The 18,820-nt window shown below is 37.3% G+C and overlaps 7 protein-coding genes across 8 annotated transcripts; 4 read left to right on the plus strand and 3 right to left on the minus strand.

Moving 5' to 3' along the window:
• Window positions 1-46: 46 nt before the first annotated feature.
• Window positions 47-1,951, plus strand: AT4G20735 (uncharacterized protein). The gene is made up of 3 exons (NM_001341456.1): window positions 47-188; window positions 1,367-1,619; window positions 1,690-1,951. Exons 1-3 carry the CDS (start codon window positions 162-164, stop codon window positions 1,788-1,790), a joined length of 381 nt encoding a protein of 126 aa, NP_001329386.1. The 5' UTR covers window positions 47-161; the 3' UTR covers window positions 1,791-1,951.
• Window positions 1,952-3,623: 1,672 nt separating this feature from the next.
• EMB3131 (Pentatricopeptide repeat (PPR-like) superfamily protein) lies at window positions 3,624-6,400 on the plus strand. The gene has a single exon (NM_118192.2). The coding sequence runs from the start codon at window positions 3,635-3,637 to the stop codon at window positions 5,816-5,818; it is 2,184 nt and encodes a 727-aa protein (NP_193806.1). The 5' UTR covers window positions 3,624-3,634; the 3' UTR covers window positions 5,819-6,400.
• A 24-nt stretch (window positions 6,401-6,424) lies between these two features.
• On the plus strand, window positions 6,425-8,254 carry AT4G20760 (NAD(P)-binding Rossmann-fold superfamily protein). Of its 2 annotated transcripts, none has more exons than NM_001341457.1 (6): window positions 6,425-6,703; window positions 6,825-6,977; window positions 7,072-7,165; window positions 7,311-7,393; window positions 7,538-7,691; window positions 7,790-8,254. In NM_001341457.1, the coding sequence occupies exons 1-6, from the start codon at window positions 6,467-6,469 to the stop codon at window positions 8,023-8,025; spliced, it is 957 nt and encodes a 318-aa protein (NP_001329369.1). In that variant the 5' UTR covers window positions 6,425-6,466; the 3' UTR covers window positions 8,026-8,254. The 2 variants fall into 2 exon arrangements, with proteins under 2 accessions (NP_001329369.1, NP_193808.2); NM_118194.3 differs by having other exon boundaries at window positions 6,477-6,703.
• On the minus strand, window positions 8,246-10,570 carry AT4G20770 (Pentatricopeptide repeat (PPR) superfamily protein; the record flags this gene model as incomplete). The annotated part of the gene is made up of 1 exon (NM_118195.2): window positions 8,246-10,570. One exon carries the CDS (start codon window positions 10,568-10,570, stop codon window positions 8,246-8,248), a length of 2,325 nt encoding a protein of 774 aa, NP_193809.2.
• Window positions 10,571-10,578: 8 nt separating this feature from the next.
• CML42 (calmodulin like 42) lies at window positions 10,579-11,559 on the minus strand. The gene has a single exon (NM_118196.4). The coding sequence runs from the start codon at window positions 11,366-11,368 to the stop codon at window positions 10,793-10,795; it is 576 nt and encodes a 191-aa protein (NP_193810.1). The 5' UTR covers window positions 11,369-11,559; the 3' UTR covers window positions 10,579-10,792.
• A 699-nt stretch (window positions 11,560-12,258) lies between these two features.
• Window positions 12,259-13,907, minus strand: AT4G20790 (Leucine-rich repeat protein kinase family protein; the record flags this gene model as incomplete). Its single annotated transcript, NM_118197.1, has 2 exons — window positions 12,259-12,557; window positions 12,650-13,907. 2 exons carry the CDS (start codon window positions 13,905-13,907, stop codon window positions 12,259-12,261), a joined length of 1,557 nt encoding a protein of 518 aa, NP_193811.1.
• Window positions 13,908-17,092: 3,185 nt separating this feature from the next.
• AT4G20800 (FAD-binding Berberine family protein) lies at window positions 17,093-18,795 on the plus strand. Its single transcript, NM_118198.2, has one exon. The coding sequence runs from the start codon at window positions 17,140-17,142 to the stop codon at window positions 18,724-18,726; it is 1,587 nt and encodes a 528-aa protein (NP_193812.1). The 5' UTR covers window positions 17,093-17,139; the 3' UTR covers window positions 18,727-18,795.
• The last annotated feature ends 25 nt before the right edge of the window (window positions 18,796-18,820 follow it).

The following is an 18,820-nucleotide window of genomic DNA, read 5'->3' on the forward strand; positions in this document are numbered from 1 at the left end:
AGTATATAGTAATACACAAGAGCGAGAAGAAACAAGAAAAGAAGTATAGAAACCCTAGAAAAGAAAAGAAAAAAAATAACCACACCGCAGAAACCGCCCGCCGCATATTATTCATCTTCTTTCTTTATTTCCAGATTACTTATCCGTACACGTGTATCGCAATGAAGAGAGGAAGAAGAGTTAAAAAGGTAACTTTTATAATTCGAATTTTGGGATTTTCTAATCGGGAAAAATGTCAAAAAAATCATCACTTTGCCAAAAGTGGTGAAACAAAGCACCAATTGGGTCTGGTGAAATTCTCAATTTTGGTTGAATTTTCTTTTAAATTATTAACTTTCGTTGACTTTGCCAAATAAGACATATCGTTAAGTCAACTAACGGACTAATTTAACGGAGTTAGAGTCAACGTTAACTTTTTTCGTTAAGTTCTGAAACGACGTCGTTTTGAGTATTTTTCTAAAAAATTAAAATCATTACAAATCAAGCTCACTGGTAAGATTCGAACAAGGGAACTGACAACGTATAGCGTAGTAGTCAACCATCAAGCTAAAGTATTTATTAGCTAATTGACACACAAATATACATATATTAATCATATACAAGTATTTATTCACTTAAAGGTATAATGATTGATGTTTTTTGTGATAACATGTTCCTCTAGTCCACTATATTAATCCATTACGGAGAGAACTATCTAAAAATTGTATAATCGCAATTGTAAATTGCAAATCTATTAACAAAACTAAGATGTGTTCACATGCACACTTCGATAAACATTCTTCCATATATCTTTTGTGTTAAGGCATGTTTTAAATGATCAAATCACATATTGATTTTATTTGAAAGTATATCAATATAATAAACTGTTTAGAAGATGTTTTGCCAAAAAAGAAAAAGATGTTTTGTTCTTCTTGGAAGTGTTTGTTAAAGCCCAAGAGAGACTTCAAGCTCACAATTTCTCAAAGATCCATTAATACTGGGCCTTAGTTAGATATCCATATTACATGTTAAGGCTTCACGGGTTCGAATCCAGTTGGTGTTCTTTTTTGAACAGATTTTTGTTTTTTTTTGTTTTTAAACATAAAACGACGTCGTTTCTAAAAATTAATAAAAAAATAGAAACGTTGACTCTAACTCTGTTAAATTGGTCTGTTAGTTGACTTAACGACATGTCTTATTTGGCAAAGTTAACGAAAGTTAATGATTTAAAAGAAAATTCAACTAAAGTTGAGAATTTAATTCACCAGACCCAAAGTTGGTGTTTTATTTCACCACTTTTGGCAAACTGATGATTTTTATGACATTTTTCCCTTTTCTAATCCGAGTTTTCGAGTTTGATTTTGAATTTGCATACAATTTTTTTTAGGTCGTCAGAGATTATAGAAGAATCTGGGTTTTCTGGAATTATGAGAATGCTCAGCTACCTAGGGGATTCAATCGAACGTATGTTGTTCGGATGTTCCGTAATTTTATGAGGAGTAGAGGTTATTTTGGACAAATAAGCATACTAATGGTTGTTTCAGAGGTTATTCCTTCTAAGATCTCTTATCAAACGTATGAAGCCCTATACGCACAATCTTTGATCGATAACCACTTAATTGTTGAGAATCTGGATGACCGTAAGTCTCTCTCTCTTCTTTATGTTAAAATTGTTTCATATTCTTTTGTAAATTGTTTGAATTTTTTCAGCTAAAGAGCAAGCTTCCGATGAATTTCTTTACGACGAGATGAGACATTTGGAAATGGATAATGACGCTAGTTCGAATGTTCTAGAATTTACTAAGAAGTAGAGGTTATTTCAGAGAAATAACCATAATAATGGTTGTGTCTGAGGTGATTCTTACTAAGATCTCGTATGAAACGTATGAAGCCCTCTATGAAGAATCTTTGATAGATAACCATCTAATAGTTAAGGATCTGGATGAACGTAAGTCTCTCTTTCTTCTTTATGTTAAATTGTTTGAGATTCTTTTGTAAATTGTTTGAGATTCTTTAATATTTTTGAGCTGATGAAGAGCAAACTTATGAAATTATTAACAAAAATATTAATTTTGTACTATTTTTGTTTCAAAAATTAACAAATTGTTAATATAAAATTGTCAATATAATTGAAAACAATATATATTCATGTACAATTTAATGGGATTCCAAAATGAGTACATAGGTTTAAATGAGCAATCTTAATAGACCTTAAAATTAAAATTATATGGGTTTAAATGGGATGAGTTTTAAATGGAACATGGGGTGGGCATGCCCACATAAACATTACTAATACAAATACATTCACCATTTATGATGTGACACGTATGAGATTCAAACCATTGTCTAAAATTCCAATTTTGGATCTGAGTCTATTGGTTTTTGGCAACTTTGATTTACTTTTCGGATATTTAGACTTAGATCTCCCGTTGAAAATGGTCAAAAGACTCTTCGTTGGAAATGGTCTGAGATTCTAAGAAATATTTAATTTTTCTTTGAGCAAATTAAAATATGGGAATGCCATAAGTGATACCTTCTCTCACTTTGAATAGTGCTTCCGGCGTATGGAGGTGAAAAGGGACACTTCCACTAGCATATTCTGAATCTTTAGTTCTTCAGTTGCTCCATTGCATAGTTCTCCGTAATCATACTGTGTTAATGGTCTCGTATTATTCTTAGATGCATCAAACTGAGCAGAGCTTGAATGAGCTTCTTTGAAGTAATCTTCATTGCTTTAAAAAACATGACAAACTCCTTGCACACATATTAATGAAATGGATGGTTCTTTCAAACATTCACTTATGTGTTTCTGCAAGTTAGTAGACGGGAATTACAAGAGCATGGTGCTTTGTGACAGATTCTGACTATGTGTTTTACATGAAAATTGGATGTCCTAACCTAGGAAAAGGAAGAGCAATTTAGAGGCTATATTCATTCTGAACATTACAGCTTAAAATTACACATTCGTTATGACGTTTGTTTGCTAAGTTTTTTATTCTTCTTCGTAAATCTGAGTTTTTGATGATAACTTATATATCCATTAATCAATTACGAGTAACAAATGCAGAGAAGAAGCAGGTTCAATGAAAAAGGTCTTACTATCTCCAATAACAATATCTACACATATCATCCTTCATAAAACGGGATTCAAATTATCAATATGAAATTAAAAACGTGGAGGAGCCATCAATTAACTAAGTGACCTTAAGGAGACACACAAAAAGACACAAAGCATAATGATAAACATCAAGCAGAATAAGATTTTACAATCGAATATTCAAACTTTAGTGATTAATATTTTTTTACGGTGCCACATTATGCGATCATTTGAAACATAATAATATGTCCGATCTCCATAACTTAATAAAAAAATCAGTTAACGCAACAATTGCCTAAGGCATAACCTATTTTGTACCTTAAACTGAACCTAATCGAGAATCTTCAGATCAAACCAGAAAAATATTTACTGTAGTCAAGTTCAAGTTCAAACTTGTACATTAATTCAAAAATAAAATAAAATCGAGTTGAATCAAAGCAAACCGATAAACCGAGTTGAACCAAAATCTGACCGAATTGAACTTGAAACGGCGTCGTATTGGAAATTTAAGATTAGAACAAACGAGTGAGAAGAACAGAGCAAGAAGAAGAACAGAACATGAAATCACCAAAACCTCCGAATCTCTCTGATAAATCTCTTAAACCCAATTTCTTCCACGGACACCGTAAGCCGTCACAAAACCGCCCAACTGTCTACGGTGGTCTCTTCTCCAACCGCCAATCTATACCCAGAGTCTCACCCCAACCACAATCCAACTCCCTCGCTCACCGAACACCTTTCGATCTCCGCAAATGGGATCCAGAAACCCATCTCCCTCCTCCTTCTCCGCCGTCACATTCCACGGTGATCTCCGCCGCCTCCGAGCGTCTATCTCCAATCGCGAGATTCGTCCTCGACGCATTCCGTAAGAACCGTAACCATTGGGGTCCCTCAGTGGTCTCCGAGCTAAACAAACTCCGCCGCGTCACACCAAGTATCGTCGCCGAGGTTTTGAAACTAGGTAACGATGCTGCAGTCGCGGCTAAGTTCTTTCATTGGGCTGGTAAACAAAAAGGGTATAAACACGATTTCGCTGCTTACAATGCTTTTGCTTATTGCCTTAATCGAAACGGACATTTTCGTGCTGCGGATCAGTTACCTGAGCTTATGGATTCTCAGGGAAGACCACCGTCGGAGAAACAATTTGAGATTTTGATTAGAATGCACGCTGATAATAGAAGAGGTTTAAGGGTTTATTACGTTTACGAGAAGATGAAGAAGTTTGGGTTTAAGCCTAGGGTGTTCTTGTATAATAGGATTATGGATGCTTTGGTTAAAAATGGTTACTTTGATTTAGCTTTGGCTGTTTATGAGGATTTTAAGGAAGATGGGTTGGTGGAGGAGAGTACTACTTTTATGATCTTGGTTAAAGGGTTGTGTAAAGCAGGTAGGATCGAGGAAATGCTTGAGATTTTGCAGAGAATGAGGGAGAATTTGTGTAAGCCTGATGTTTTTGCTTACACGGCTATGATCAAGACTTTGGTTTCTGAAGGGAACTTGGATGCAAGTTTACGAGTTTGGGATGAGATGAGACGGGATGAGATAAAACCGGATGTGATGGCGTATGGAACACTTGTTGTGGGTTTGTGCAAGGACGGTAGAGTTGAAAGAGGCTATGAGTTGTTTATGGAGATGAAGGGGAAACAGATTTTGATTGATAGGGAGATCTACAGGGTTTTGATTGAAGGATTTGTAGCGGATGGGAAGGTTAGATCTGCTTGCAATCTGTGGGAGGATCTTGTGGATTCTGGGTATATAGCTGATATAGGGATATACAATGCAGTTATTAAAGGGTTATGTAGTGTGAACCAGGTTGATAAAGCATATAAGCTCTTCCAAGTTGCAATTGAGGAAGAACTAGAACCAGATTTTGAGACTCTAAGTCCCATTATGGTTGCTTATGTTGTGATGAATAGACTGAGTGATTTCTCCAATGTGCTAGAACGAATTGGAGAATTAGGATACCCTGTCTCAGATTACCTTACACAATTTTTTAAATTGTTGTGTGCTGATGAAGAAAAGAATGCGATGGCTTTAGATGTCTTTTATATACTAAAGACTAAAGGTCATGGCAGTGTCTCTGTGTACAACATTCTTATGGAAGCTCTTTACAAGATGGGTGATATTCAAAAGTCCTTGTCACTTTTCTATGAAATGAGGAAACTTGGGTTTGAACCAGATTCATCATCTTACAGTATTGCAATTTGCTGTTTTGTTGAGAAAGGGGATGTCAAAGCGGCTTGTTCATTTCATGAAAAAATCATTGAGATGTCGTGTGTTCCTTCCATAGCTGCGTATCTGTCTCTCACTAAAGGTCTCTGCCAAATTGGAGAAATTGATGCGGTGATGTTATTAGTCCGTGAATGTCTAGGAAATGTTGAAAGTGGTCCTATGGAGTTTAAGTACGCTCTTACGGTTTGTCATGTATGCAAAGGTAGTAATGCCGAGAAGGTTATGAAGGTGGTAGACGAGATGAACCAGGAAGGTGTCTTTATCAATGAAGTTATATACTGTGCGATTATCTCTGGTATGTCTAAGCATGGAACAATAAAAGTAGCAAGAGAAGTCTTTACAGAGCTGAAAAAGCGCAAAGTCATGACAGAGGCTGATATGGTAGTCTATGAGGAAATGTTAATTGAGCAGACAAAGAAGAAGACAGCTGATTTGGTGCTTTCAGGGATCAAGTTTTTTGGTCTCGAATCAAAACTAAGAGCAAAGGGTTGCAGACTACTCGATAACTAAAGTTTTGGACTGATAAATCATTTAGCTGTGCACAGGTGATCAAAAGAATGTGCTTTTGTCCAAACAATTGCATATACCTTGTTGCATGACGATAAACTCTTTCGGGCGTTGGTTAGTCTGAGTTCGATGTTTTCTTGGGTATGGTTTGTCAAACCCAACCATGCAAATTTGGGAGCTCTTCCCACGGACAAATCAAGACCCGAAATTGTTTGTTCGTTTCATCCTTCTGGTAGCTGAAGCTTGGAAGTGAGTAATATTTGGATTCAAGGGTGATGTAGTGAAGCGCCTCACAAGCATACTTACAAATCAATGGTCTGGATTTTGAAACCTCATAACCTTGATCCCACTTCCCTTTGTGCGAGTTCAAAATGATTAATGGCATTCCTTGTGCTAGTTTTGATGTTGCAGCTTGAAGTTTTGCTTAAAGTTTCAATATTGAGTCCTTGCAAGGATGTTTATGAAACTCACACTTTTCACATCAAATGGTTGCCAATTCTCACTTATTATAAATCTAAGATTTTTTGTTAGAATTTTTGAAATGTCAGAATTGAAATAAAGTTTACCATAAAGTTATGGTTTTTATTTCCCATCTTTGGGGAAATGGCAGTTAAATTCCCGTGTCGATGGCTTTGAAAAGTGGTTGCATTTATGATCCACCCTTTTATTTTAATCACACATCCGAATTACCAATCGTTACCCATTTCTTCAATGAACACTCTGGTGAGGAGCGGTGGCGCGTGGCTGGTATCGCCGTCAATGGCAGTGGCGGCTCTGAAGAGGATGAGAGTGTCTGGTTTAGCCACGTCATCATCATCTTCTGTTCCTAATTGGAAAGGTGGAGTTTCCATGGTCCAAGGAGCTTCCAGAGGCATTGGTCTCGAATTTGTGAGCCTCTTTCTTAATCCATTTCTCTCTTTCATTTACCCAAATCCTGAAATTTAGTGACTCATTTGAGAGAGATCTAAATTTGGCTGATTTAGTTCAGCTTTTTGACGTTGCTCTTTAGGTACGACAGTTGCTGGAGAACAATAAGAACGGGTATGTTGTTGCTACTTGCCGAAATCCAAAAGAAGCAACAAGTCTCTCTGATTTGAAGAACCGTTTCTCTGAAAGACTTTTCATCCAAAAGCTTGATGTTACAGATGAAACTACCATTGAGGTTGTCTCTACACTCAAATCTGTCTCCTTTCATTAATCAACACTCAAATGCTACACTCAAAACTGTTTCTGAAACTGTTGAACCTGTTTACTAGGAATCAGCGGAATCTGTGAGAGAAAAATATGGTTCTCTCAATCTACTTATAAATGCAGCTGGTATACTTTCAATTCCTGGCGTATTGCAGCCAGGTATGAGTAATCTTTCATTTAATTAGTAATCTTTCCACTCATGTCTTAGACAAGTTAGTTTCAGTTTTATCTGCAATTTGGGATAACTAAATGAAACCTGTGAAAATAAAGGACTGTTCTTTAATCCCTTTTGATCTCAGTACAGAAACAACATTGAACAAGGTCGAAAAATCATCGTTGATGCTTGCTTACGAGGTTAACGCTGTTGGTCCAATTCTAGTGATGAAGGTAAGCTCTTCCAATCCTCTGTTTTTGTAAAGAACGCTGCCCCTATGCAAATCTAAGTTATGCATCTCCTTGTTTTGCTTACTCGTGGACATGGCCCATTGACTCTATGAATGATAAAAGATTCTGTCTTTGGCTGTGTTGCAGCATATGTGGCCTCTCCTTAAGGCTGGTGGAGGTAGTGGAACAGATAGAGAAGTTGCTGTTGTAGCCAATTTAAGCGCTCGAGTTGGATCCATTGGAGATAACCGACTTGGTGGTTGGCACTCTTACAGGGCTTCAAAATCCGCACTCAATCAACGTACAACTGAATAATAAGTTTAGAAGATTCTTGATTTTTCCATCTGCTATGAGCTGAGAACACCATTAATTTCTGTGTCCAACTGTTGCTTTTTGCAGTGACAAAAAATGTATCGGTTGAGTTAGGTAGGAGGAAAGATCCTGTGGCATGCATTCTACTACATCCAGGCACAGTAGACACTGATCTCTCTCGGCCGTTTCAAAGGAATGTTCCTGACGGAAAACTTTTCACAAGAGAGTACTCTGTTCAGAAGTTACTGCACATCATCAACAATACTAAGAAACAAGACAGCGGCAAGTTCTTTGCTTGGGATGGCCAGGAGATACCTTGGTGATTTCTTATATGGTTTTCTCGATCCGAATGGTCAGTTCTTTCAAAGTCTATTGAATTCTTGTCGGGGTTTTTTCACGTTCTTGGTTTGAGAGCAATTCCTCGAGTAATATCGAATAGCTTGGAGTGAGTATCCAGAAGCTGAGAGCTTTCTGAGTATATAATAACCAATGTGATGGTATAATCTTCTATCTACATTTTGTATTACTGCATAATTTTACACGCTATTTTCGAAACCCTGAGTCCAAATCATTGCCATATGTGGTCCAGCTTTGACCTGGAGTTTTATGAACTCTGTTCTTGTTCATTAATCCTTGAAGAGCTGCAGAATCATCCCACTGTCTCAAAGAACTATATGTGTTGCTTAGCAGCACATATGCTGCTGAGCTCTGAGGATCCAGACGCATTAGTTTTTCTGCAACTCGTCTAGCCAAGCTCACATCTCCATGGACTCTACATGAACTTAGTAGAATCTCCCATAGAACAGAGCTACTTTTGTATGGTGTAGCTTCTGCAAGCTTCTCTGCATCTTCAAGCCGGCCAGCTCTTCCAAGACAATCAACTATACAGATGTAATGATCCAGCTCCGGCTCAATTCCATGAATTCTCTGCATCGAACTAAGTATCTCAAGCCCGGTTTCCACCAGTCCTGAGTGGCTACAAGCAGTCAAGACAGAAACGAAGGTTATCCCATCAGGCTTCTCTCCTGATGAAATCATCTTTCTGTAGAGACCAACAGCTTCATCACCTCGTCCATTATGACCATACCCATGTATCATCTCATTCCAAATAACCGTGTTTTTCCTCAAAACAGCATCGAAGAACTGTCGAGCTGAATCTATTTCCCCACACTTGCAGTACATGTCGGTAAGAGCGGTTTCAACAAAGGAATCACTTACATATCCACTCTTCACTACCAGTCCATGAAACTGTCTTCCATGGAGCAAACTACATAACCTTGAACAGCTACTTAGTACAGTAGCGAATGAAGTTTCATTAGGACACAACACGGCAGTCTGATGCATCCTTCTAAAGAGTATTAGAGCTTTTGTGTCCAGCATGTTGTGTCTAAAACCTGAGATCATCGAGTTCCAACAAGCGATATCCAATTCGTTTATACAATCATCAAAGATACATTCAGATATCTCCATCTTCTCGCATTCGGAGTACACTGCAATAAGACCACTAACTATGTGACTGTTCTTCGAAATCTCGGTCCTTATCACTACCCCATGGATCTGCTTCCCTCCTTCCAGAAATCTCAATCTCGCACACGAACTTAATATCACACTCAAAGTGGTTTTATCAGGTTTCAGGTTCTGAAACTGCATTTGTCTGAAATTGCTTATTGCTTCCTCATAGTGTTCATAGTTGGAATAACCAGAAAGCATAGCATTCCAAGCGCTAACACTTGGCTGGGGAATGCTACTGAATATTCTCCTTCCGGTTTCGACATCCCCTGAACGAAAGCACGCTCCAAGAACACTAATGCAAGTAACTTCATTTGGTTGAAAACCAGAATCTCTCATTCTCGTTAGGAATTCAACAGATTTGTCACTTCGATACTCCTGACCAAACCCAACTATCATTATGTTCCAAGAGACAACATTCACTTCAGGCATCTCAGCAAAAATTAGCTCTGCACCATTCATGTCTTTATTCTTTGCATATATTTCAAGCAACGAATTGTTCAGATGAAGATCTCCTCCAAACCCAAGTCTCAAAGCAAGACAATGAATCTGTTTCCCAAGCTCATTGCCATAGATTTCACTCAGGCTATCACATCCTTCTCTTGGAGCAGAGATGCTAAGAATATTAGATAAGCAAACAGAATCCACCTGCACGCCTTTCTCGCACATCAATCTGAACATCTGAACTGCCTCCAACACTTTATTTTCCCGAGCTAACCCGCCAATCACCGCTGTATAAGAGACTTCATTAGGCTGAGAGAGAGATTCAAAGACTCGAACACCATAATCAACAATAAACCCACACTTTGCATACATAGACAACAACGCATTCCCAACAAAAATATTCTTATCAAGACCCGTTTTAACAGCAACCCCATGACACCTCATACCAAAAACACCATCCAAAACCTTGCTACACGCACTTAAAACACTAGCTAACGTGAACCGAGAAGGCAAAAACCCATCACAAACCATCCTCTTATAGACAACCAAAGCCTTCTCTTCAAACCCTTTCCTCACCAAAACACTAATCATATTATTCCACGACACAACATCTCTCTCAGGCATTCCATCAAACACCTCACACGCTTCCCCCAAATCCCCAACTTTACATCTAAACGTCAAAAAAGCATTCCAAGAATAAACATCTCTTACAGACATTTCATCAAACACCTTCCGTGCATAATCCCCATCACCACACTCAATATACAAATCAAGTAAACGATTACATAGATAAGTATCACTCTTCATTCCCATCCTAACAATGAACCCATGTATAACTTTCCCAGAAAGTTTACACCTTTCATCTCTATAACAACGCAAGAGACTCGCTAAATACTTATTCCCTCCGCTACGCATTTTTTTTCTTTCAAACAAATATATTAGATTGAATATTGTTTATAGGCGACAATATGCGTTTGGTACGAATTTTTCGTGCCAAATTCAGTAAGTACAAAAAAGAAAAAATTTATTTGTTTATAATGTTTGAATCAATCATTACATAAACTGGAAAAAATACAAACTTAAAAGACAAAAAGTAAAAATAATAATCTTTTGGAGAAAAAATGTTTTTTTGGAGAATCAAGAAGAAGGGATGACAACAGTACGCATCATGTTCTTGAATTCAAAAAAGTCAACGCGACCATCTTGATTCCGGTCAACGGAAACGATCATCTTCTCCACTCTCTCCATTTCTCCACCTTCAGGTAAACCAAGTTTCTTCAGAACAGTTTGCAGTTCTCTAGCGGAGATGAATCCATCACCGTTCTCATCAAACACCTTAAACGCCTCGGCGAGATCCGATTCATTTTCAGCTGCGGAAGAAGGATCATCTTCGTTTTCTCCTCCTCCACAAGCTCCACCGAAGAAAGAATCGTCGAGTGTTTTGTGAAGAGAAGAGAAATCATCGAAATTGAGACCAGTGTTACCAGGTTGGATGTATGATTCAACGGTGGATTTGAGATCGGAGAGATCAGCGTTGAGACCAAGACGTGTTAGAGCTTGGCTTAGCTCTTCGACGGTTATGAATCCGTCGCCGTTTTTGTCGAATAAGTCGAAGATTCGTTGGAGACGAAGTGCGTTTAGGCTTGGGCTACGTAGTCTGAAGGATGATGATTGTCTTGCAACTTTCTTCTTCTCGTTGTTGTTACTCTCCATTGTTATCTTGTGTTCTTCTTCTTCTTCTTGTTCGTTTGTGGAATTATAATCTGAGATTGAGAAATTGAGTGATGAGGGCTAATTATAGAAGAGAAACAATTGGTGAATTAAAAAATTTATGTGTAGGAGTCCGTTGTTGCCGGCATTGACTTTGTCTGGCCCGCCATGTAAGAACTTCTAGCATCAGACCCCATAATTCATACTATCAATGTCAAAATAAAAAGGTCACCTTTTTTTTTGCCAAAAAAAAAAAAAAAAAAAAACGGTCACCTTTTTTGTGATCTGTCGAATAATATTTTGACAATGACATTAGAACAAAAATCCGATCTTTTTTCCCCCGGGAAAATGGAGATAGAGAAAAAAAAACGTCTAATTTTATGATCGTTATTTAATTGTGATACAAGTTTCGGTTTCAAATGGTAATGAAGATTATTAATGCTTTGATGATGGGTTAATTTCTGGTTTATTAGTATTTGGATTATTTTAAAAACTGAAATTGCTTTCAAGTTGATAAATGATACACTCATACATAACTGTCGATGGCTTTTCAACGGAGAAGAGACAAGTCACGTCGTAGTAGTTACCGAATTTTTAATCGAACGTTCCCATTTGCCAACCAGTGTATAGTTTCTATATCTTCCAACCCGGGTCGGGTCATTTGAGAACCCATAAAACTATGAAACCCATTTCAGCTAATAAAGCCCATTTGCAGAAATGAAGCCCATTTACAGATTTCATGTCTGCAAATTAAGTACTCATTTTCTGCAAATTCTCTCAGTACTTATAGTAATCAAAGAAAAAACACACAAATATGTCTTTAATCCTTACAATACTATCTAACACCAGATGTCTGAAAATCAAAAGAAACCAATAAAGCTTTACAAGGTATTTCAATGATGTCGTGAACTAGACTCATACAATGAACTCACCAAGTCATAAATCTGCGTCAAGCTTGGTTGCTTTAATGGTGGTATTATATCAGTACACATCAGTCCTAGCGTAATGGCTTGCTTAACTTGATCAAATGTTCTCCCCTCAATCTTCATCTTCTCATCAATCACTCTCTCTAGATTATCCGGATAATGAACTCTTATATACTCAAGATACCTTCTTTCTGAATCTTCTTGTCCCAAATCAGGTCTTAGATTTGTAATCATCTCCACAAAAAACAATCCAAAGTTGAATATATCTGTAATAACACAACAACAACAACAACAACAGACTTAGCTTTTATAGCCTTAAAAAGGTTTTGATTTTTGCAAGAAGAAGATGAAGCCTTACTTGTTGACAAGTTGTTTCTATCTCCAATCTTGAAATGAGAAATCAAAGGTTCTTGATTATCATCGGATAACAAAACACTGCTTGTGGTGAGATCAAATGTAATCTCTGGCCATTGATCTGATAGATAACAAATACCTTCTACAACTCCTAGAACTACTCTTAACCTTCTTCTCCATGATAAAGCCATTGACGAACTTAACCAAGTCTCAACATTTTCACCTTGAATCCATTCTGTAACCAAAGCTCTCATGTTTCTACTATTACACCAACCCAACACTCTTACCAAGTTCTTGTGTCGTAACTTAAAAACCATCTCGCATACCTCTGCGAATTCACGCCTTTTCTCACTCGAAACCTTCTCTTTATAAACCTCGATCTTCGTCTCTGTCCCGTCTCTTAACGTTCCTTTGTAGATATCCACTGTATTGCTCATGCTCACAAGATGTTGATCTGAAAACTCATCCGTTGCTGCTTCAAGCATCGCGAATGTGAACTTGTTTCTTCTCCGGCATGTTCTTGGTAAGTAATCAGGTCTCTTGACACATAACCAGCCAAAGCAAAAACAGAGCAAAATCACCATTATTGGAAAAACAATCAACAAGACCAAAACTTTCATCTTGTAACGCTTCACGTTGGGAAGAACACCGGACTGTATGAAACTAGAGGCGTTAAACCGTTTGAAGAACTCAGAATCCGAGATCTTATTCTCGGAGAATCGGTTATACGATAGGTTCAAATGGGTCAGATTGGGTAAGCCTGAGAGATCTTGAACCGGAACAAAACCAGAGAATTGGTTGTAACTCAGATCAAGAGTACGAATCTGAGCACAAGACAGAACATTTGTCGGAAAACCATTCGTTAGAGAGTTATTCACTAACTCGATATCAACGACGGTTAAAGGACAGTACTTCCAGAAGAAATCGAAAGAGAGGTAAAGAGCAGCGGTTTTAGGACGACCGTGAATTCTGATTCTAGGGAAAGATTCAACGCAGTTAGGGTTTTTGGACTCGTTACAGAGATGACTAGCGACGATTGTGGATCTGAAAATCTCGACAATGTCCATTGGAGAAGAGGAAGTGTTGTTGCAGTAACGGAGCATTGGATCACGAAGACAGTTGTTGGAAATAGTGGTGTTGAAATCAGGAGGTGGACTTAGATTAGCGAGGTCTTCGACGACGGTTGCGGAGAATACTGAGAGAGGAAGATAGGATGATAGTAGTGACGTGAGGAAGAAGATGAAGAACAGAGAAGACGCCATTGGAGAGATAGAGAGCAAATAGGTTTCGTTATTTGGTTTCGTGTATGGGTGAGATTAGAGAGAGAAGCAGAGAGGTAGTTTCTGTGTTATTGGAGGTGTTGTTGTTGTTGGCGGTTATTTTGAAACAGAGTGGGATGAGATTTACGCGCCCATTTTCCTTTTAGTGATCGTGTGCTTGGAAGTTGAAGATTATTAAAATAATAATAATTGTGAAGTTTTTTAAATTTTGTGAATATCTACACTTTTTACAATAGCTCCACTATGAAAACAAATTTCAATGTTTAATTATCATTTTCGTTGTCATTGAACACATAATAATGTGTTTATGTCAGTTGGTAAAAAATTATCTAGAATGGTTTTGCTTGTATTTGTAAGATTGTGCCTCGAATTCCTTTCATATATTTCTTGTCTCTTTGGTCTATTTATCTTGTTCTAAACTTTTTCTCTTTCTTGCGCAACAAACATCTACGTGGGTGAATTTGAGTCGATAATTATTTGGTAAATGTGCTCAATGTTAAATATAATTTTTGTTTGAGAATTGAATTGAATTATATAAACTACTATCAATAAAATCTTCAATAGTTTCACTTTATATCCAATGAACTTTATATTTCTGCAATTTTACCAAATTAATATGCCTAATTTAAAATTTAGATTTATAGAATCATATATATAATTTTTAATTTTCTACATTTCTATTTTTATTCATCTAATCTATATGCATTTAATTTCTTTAATTGGTATAGTTTCCTATGTTGTATTGTTTATTATTTTGTTATTAACATATTTTATAATTTTTTGTATTTTCTTAATTAAGAATAATAAAAATATATAAAAATAATAGTTATTGTCTTAATGAATCTTTAAAAAAATGGAAATTCAACAGGAGCTAAAAGGTAAACTTTTGATAAAGAAAATAAAATTTATTGCAAACTTACTCAGGCTTCTTAATTGTTAGAGAATTTTACACTAATGCAACGCATTAAAAGGTGAATTCAACAGAAGCTAAATGCTACTTCCATGAGCACTAACTCAAAAAGTGAGAGGAATAGTCATTTGAGATAAGTTGAGAACTAGGCAGTTTTTAGGGAAATAATTTGAGAACTAGACAGTTTTTTTAAAAATAGGCTGATAGGGTAGTTTCTTCTGTCCTCTCTAATACAGCCCTCCTCTAATACAGCAAATAGTCAAAGACCGTTTTACCCCTCTTGTGTTTTGATGAAAACTAATGGGCCAAATTCAAACCAGCCCAATATCATTCAAAATTCAAGATTTGTCATGGGCTAATATCACAAAACTCAAACCCATTTGTCCTCAAGACATTGAAACCAAACATAAACTTATCTCCTAAACCCTCGTTGAACATAAACTTCTCTCGTCGTCGACATCTTCTCTGAAGTCGTCATTGTCAAAAGAAGATAAACCCTCGTCACTTCGAAAATCATACACACATTGTCAAAATCTGTCGAGATGGAAGGTATGAGTTATCATAAGAAGCTTTACAGTTTATGAAATTGAGTGTACGGCCAACAAATAACGATGGAGACGATGACTCTGTTTTCGTTTTTTCAGGGGACGATGAATCCTGCGTCTCCATGGTCGGCCGGTGGATTTGCTACTCCAATGGTTGGTGGGATTTCAAGGTTGATAAAACTAGGCCAGGAAAGGCTATTAACTGCGAAAAAATTCAGACTTTCAAATCACTTGAACAAGTTCTCCGGCGAAGATTCTCCATGGTTGGTCACGACGTCTTTTGTTTAGTATTCTATCTTGGCTAGTGTACTAGTCTAGTGTACCGAAGTGGTGTACTGTTCTAGTGTTCTCACTTTGTGTACTATCATAGTGTACGCATTTGGTGTACTAGTCTAGTGTACTAGTCTTGTGTACTACTGGTGTACTGTTCTAGTGTTCTCACTTGGTGTACTATTATAGTGTACCCATTTGGTGTACTATTCTAGTCTACTTCTAGAATGTCAAAGTATCAATCCAAATTATAATACAATATATTTCAATTCAAGTGTTATGAAGCATAATAATAATCTAGGGTTATGATTTTGAATTAGGAATTTATTTATTTACTTGGAATTCTAAATTCTAGTAATCTAAGGCTTTAGGGTATAGTTTTAAACTTTATTCCATATGATATATGGTTTTCCTTGGGTTTAGTCTTCTCTCTTTGTCTTTTAGTGTATAGTTTTGAATTTCACTACATTTCAATAATGTCTTTTAGTGTATAGTTTTAGGGTATAGTTTTTAATTCCATTGCATTTCCTAAATGTTTTTAGTATAATAGTAGACTAGTCTAGTGCACCAAAGTGGTGTACTGTTTTTAATTCACTTGGTTACTAATTGGTGTACCCATTTGGTGTACTATTCTAGTCTACTATTATATTCTATCTTGGCTAGTGTACTAGTCTAGTGTACTAGTGGTGTACTGTTCTAGTGTTCTCACTTGGTGTACTATTATAGTGTACCCATTTGGTGTACTGGGTTTCTCTCAAACGTCTCTCTTCTCGAACTCGTTCACCCTCGATTTGTTGTACACCGACTGTGGCTAGGGTTCGTGAAAAACCAAGAAGAGTAAAGTAACTCAATCTCAGAATAAACACGGGCTCAGAAGTTATTTGGATAAAAAACGTAATGAAACTATCGGGCTCAAATATTTGGGCTCACTTAATACGAATTGGAGTTAACGGGCCTAAAATGAGTTTTAAAACCCAATCCAATTTGTTTCGTCGAACCCAGCCGGAATGTGTGTTTTTAAAACACAAGGCTACTATTGTATTTGACACCTCTTTTGGATTTTTGCTACCTTTTTCTATCTCACATGAATCCTATTAGACAAGCCCAATAAAAAGTACCCTCTTAGCATATTTCCAAAAAAACTGTCTAGTTCTCAAATAATTTTCTAAAAACTGCCTACTTTTACAATAAACCCTAGTCATTTCACTTTTTTATCAAAAACAAAAAAATTGAATAAAGTTTCACATTAAGTTACGTTTCCAATTAGGCAATTACATTATAAAACAAAAAAAGTATTCAACTTTCCCTCATTACTTCAGTTTCCATATTTTGTAGGTTTATAAGTTTATTCAAAGTACTGTAAATACATCTTTCAGTTTAATTTTCTTTCCATAGTTTTTTCTATAAGTCTAAATCCCAATTAATACATAAGAAAAATAACAAATTACTTTAGATTTTTCGTTTCTCTTTGAGTTCTTCAATCAAAGTAATGAAAGAAGTAGTTTATGTTCTGCTACTTGTTCTTCTTGTTTCGGTTTCAGATGCAAATGAAACGAAACCAAATATTGAAAACTTCCTCCGATGCCTTCGTAATCGGACCAATCCGAAGAATCCGATCGCCGAAGCCATCTATACTCATGAGAACTCCACCTTCGCGTCTTCTTACGTGTCCTACACGAATAACAAACGGTGTTTAAACCCTAACGACACAAAACTAATCGCCATTGTTGCTGCAAAACATGAATCTCATGTTCAAGCAACTGTGGTTTGCGCAAAGTCAAACGGAATCCAGATCCGTATCCGAAGCGGCGGTCACGACTACGAGGGACTTTCTTTCACCTCCTCCGTTCCGTTTGTTATCCTTGACATGCACGATCTCCGGTCTATAACCATTGACGTGTTCAGAAAGCAAGCTTGGGTTGATGCTGGTGCGACCATGGGAGAGCTCTACACCAAGATCGCAGCGGCTAGCAAAACCCTAGCATTTGCGGGTGGCGTTTGCCCTACATTAGGAGCTGGAGGACACATCAGTGGCGGAGGATACGGAAATCTGATAAGAAAGTACGGAATCTCGGTCGATCATGTGGTTGATGCTCGAATAGTTGATGTCAACGGCAATATCTTGACAGGAGCTACCTTGGGACGTGATCTATTGTGGGCTATTCGAGGCGGTGGGGGCGCTAGCTTTGGCGTTATCCTCTCGTGGAAAATCAACCTCGTCGATGTTCCAAAGACCGTGACTGTTTTTAAGGTTAACAAAACCTTGGAGCAAGGAGTTACTGATGTTCTCTACAAATGGCAGCTTGTGTCGAGCAAATTGCCTCAAGACCTTTTCTTGAGAGCAATGCCTAAACCGGTAAATGGCGTGGTACCTAGCGAGAAAACCATCGCAGTTGTGTTCTACGCTCAGTTTTTAGGCTCAGCAAGGAGGCTCATGGCGATTATGAACAAGAATTTGCCTGAATTAGGGCTAAAACGTGAAGATTGCTACGAAATGAGCTGGATTAATACGACAACGTTTTGGCAGAACTATCCTGTGGGAACATCGACAAGCGTTTTATTGGATAGACCATCGGGTCCCGCAGGAGCATTCTACAAGAGTAAATCGGATTACGTCAAGAAACCGATCCCAAAGGAAGAAATGGAGAAGATCTGGAAAGCAATGTTGAAGTTCAACAATATGTGGATGCAATGGAACCCTTACGGTGGAGTGATGGACAAGATTCCTGCTGATGCCACCGCGTTTCCTCATCGAAAAGGAAACTTGTTCAAGATTCAGTACTTTGCGTTATGGACAGACGCAAACGCCACATACGCTAATCTTGGTCTAATGAGAGATATATACCATGAGATGGAGCCGTACGTGTCAAGTAACCCTAGAGAGGCGTTCTTGAATTACAGAGATATCGATGTCGGAAGCAATCCGAGTGGTGAGACCAATCTTGAAGAAGCTAAGATCTATGGATCGAAGTATTTCTTGGGGAATTTTAAGAGATTGATGGAAGTTAAAGCAAAGTATGATCCTGAGAATTTCTTTAGATTCGAACAAAGTATTCCTCCTGCTAGTGCAATGTAACTCTTCTGAAGGGTTTTTTGAATGTTTAATAAGTCATATGAGCATTTAACCAATAAAATTAAATTAAAGTAATCAGCATGCATTATAGCTCATG

The sequence above is a fragment of the Arabidopsis thaliana genome, chromosome 4 (genome assembly GCF_000001735.4).
Source record: "Arabidopsis thaliana chromosome 4, partial sequence".
Lineage (NCBI taxonomy): Eukaryota > Viridiplantae > Streptophyta > Magnoliopsida > Brassicales > Brassicaceae > Arabidopsis > Arabidopsis thaliana.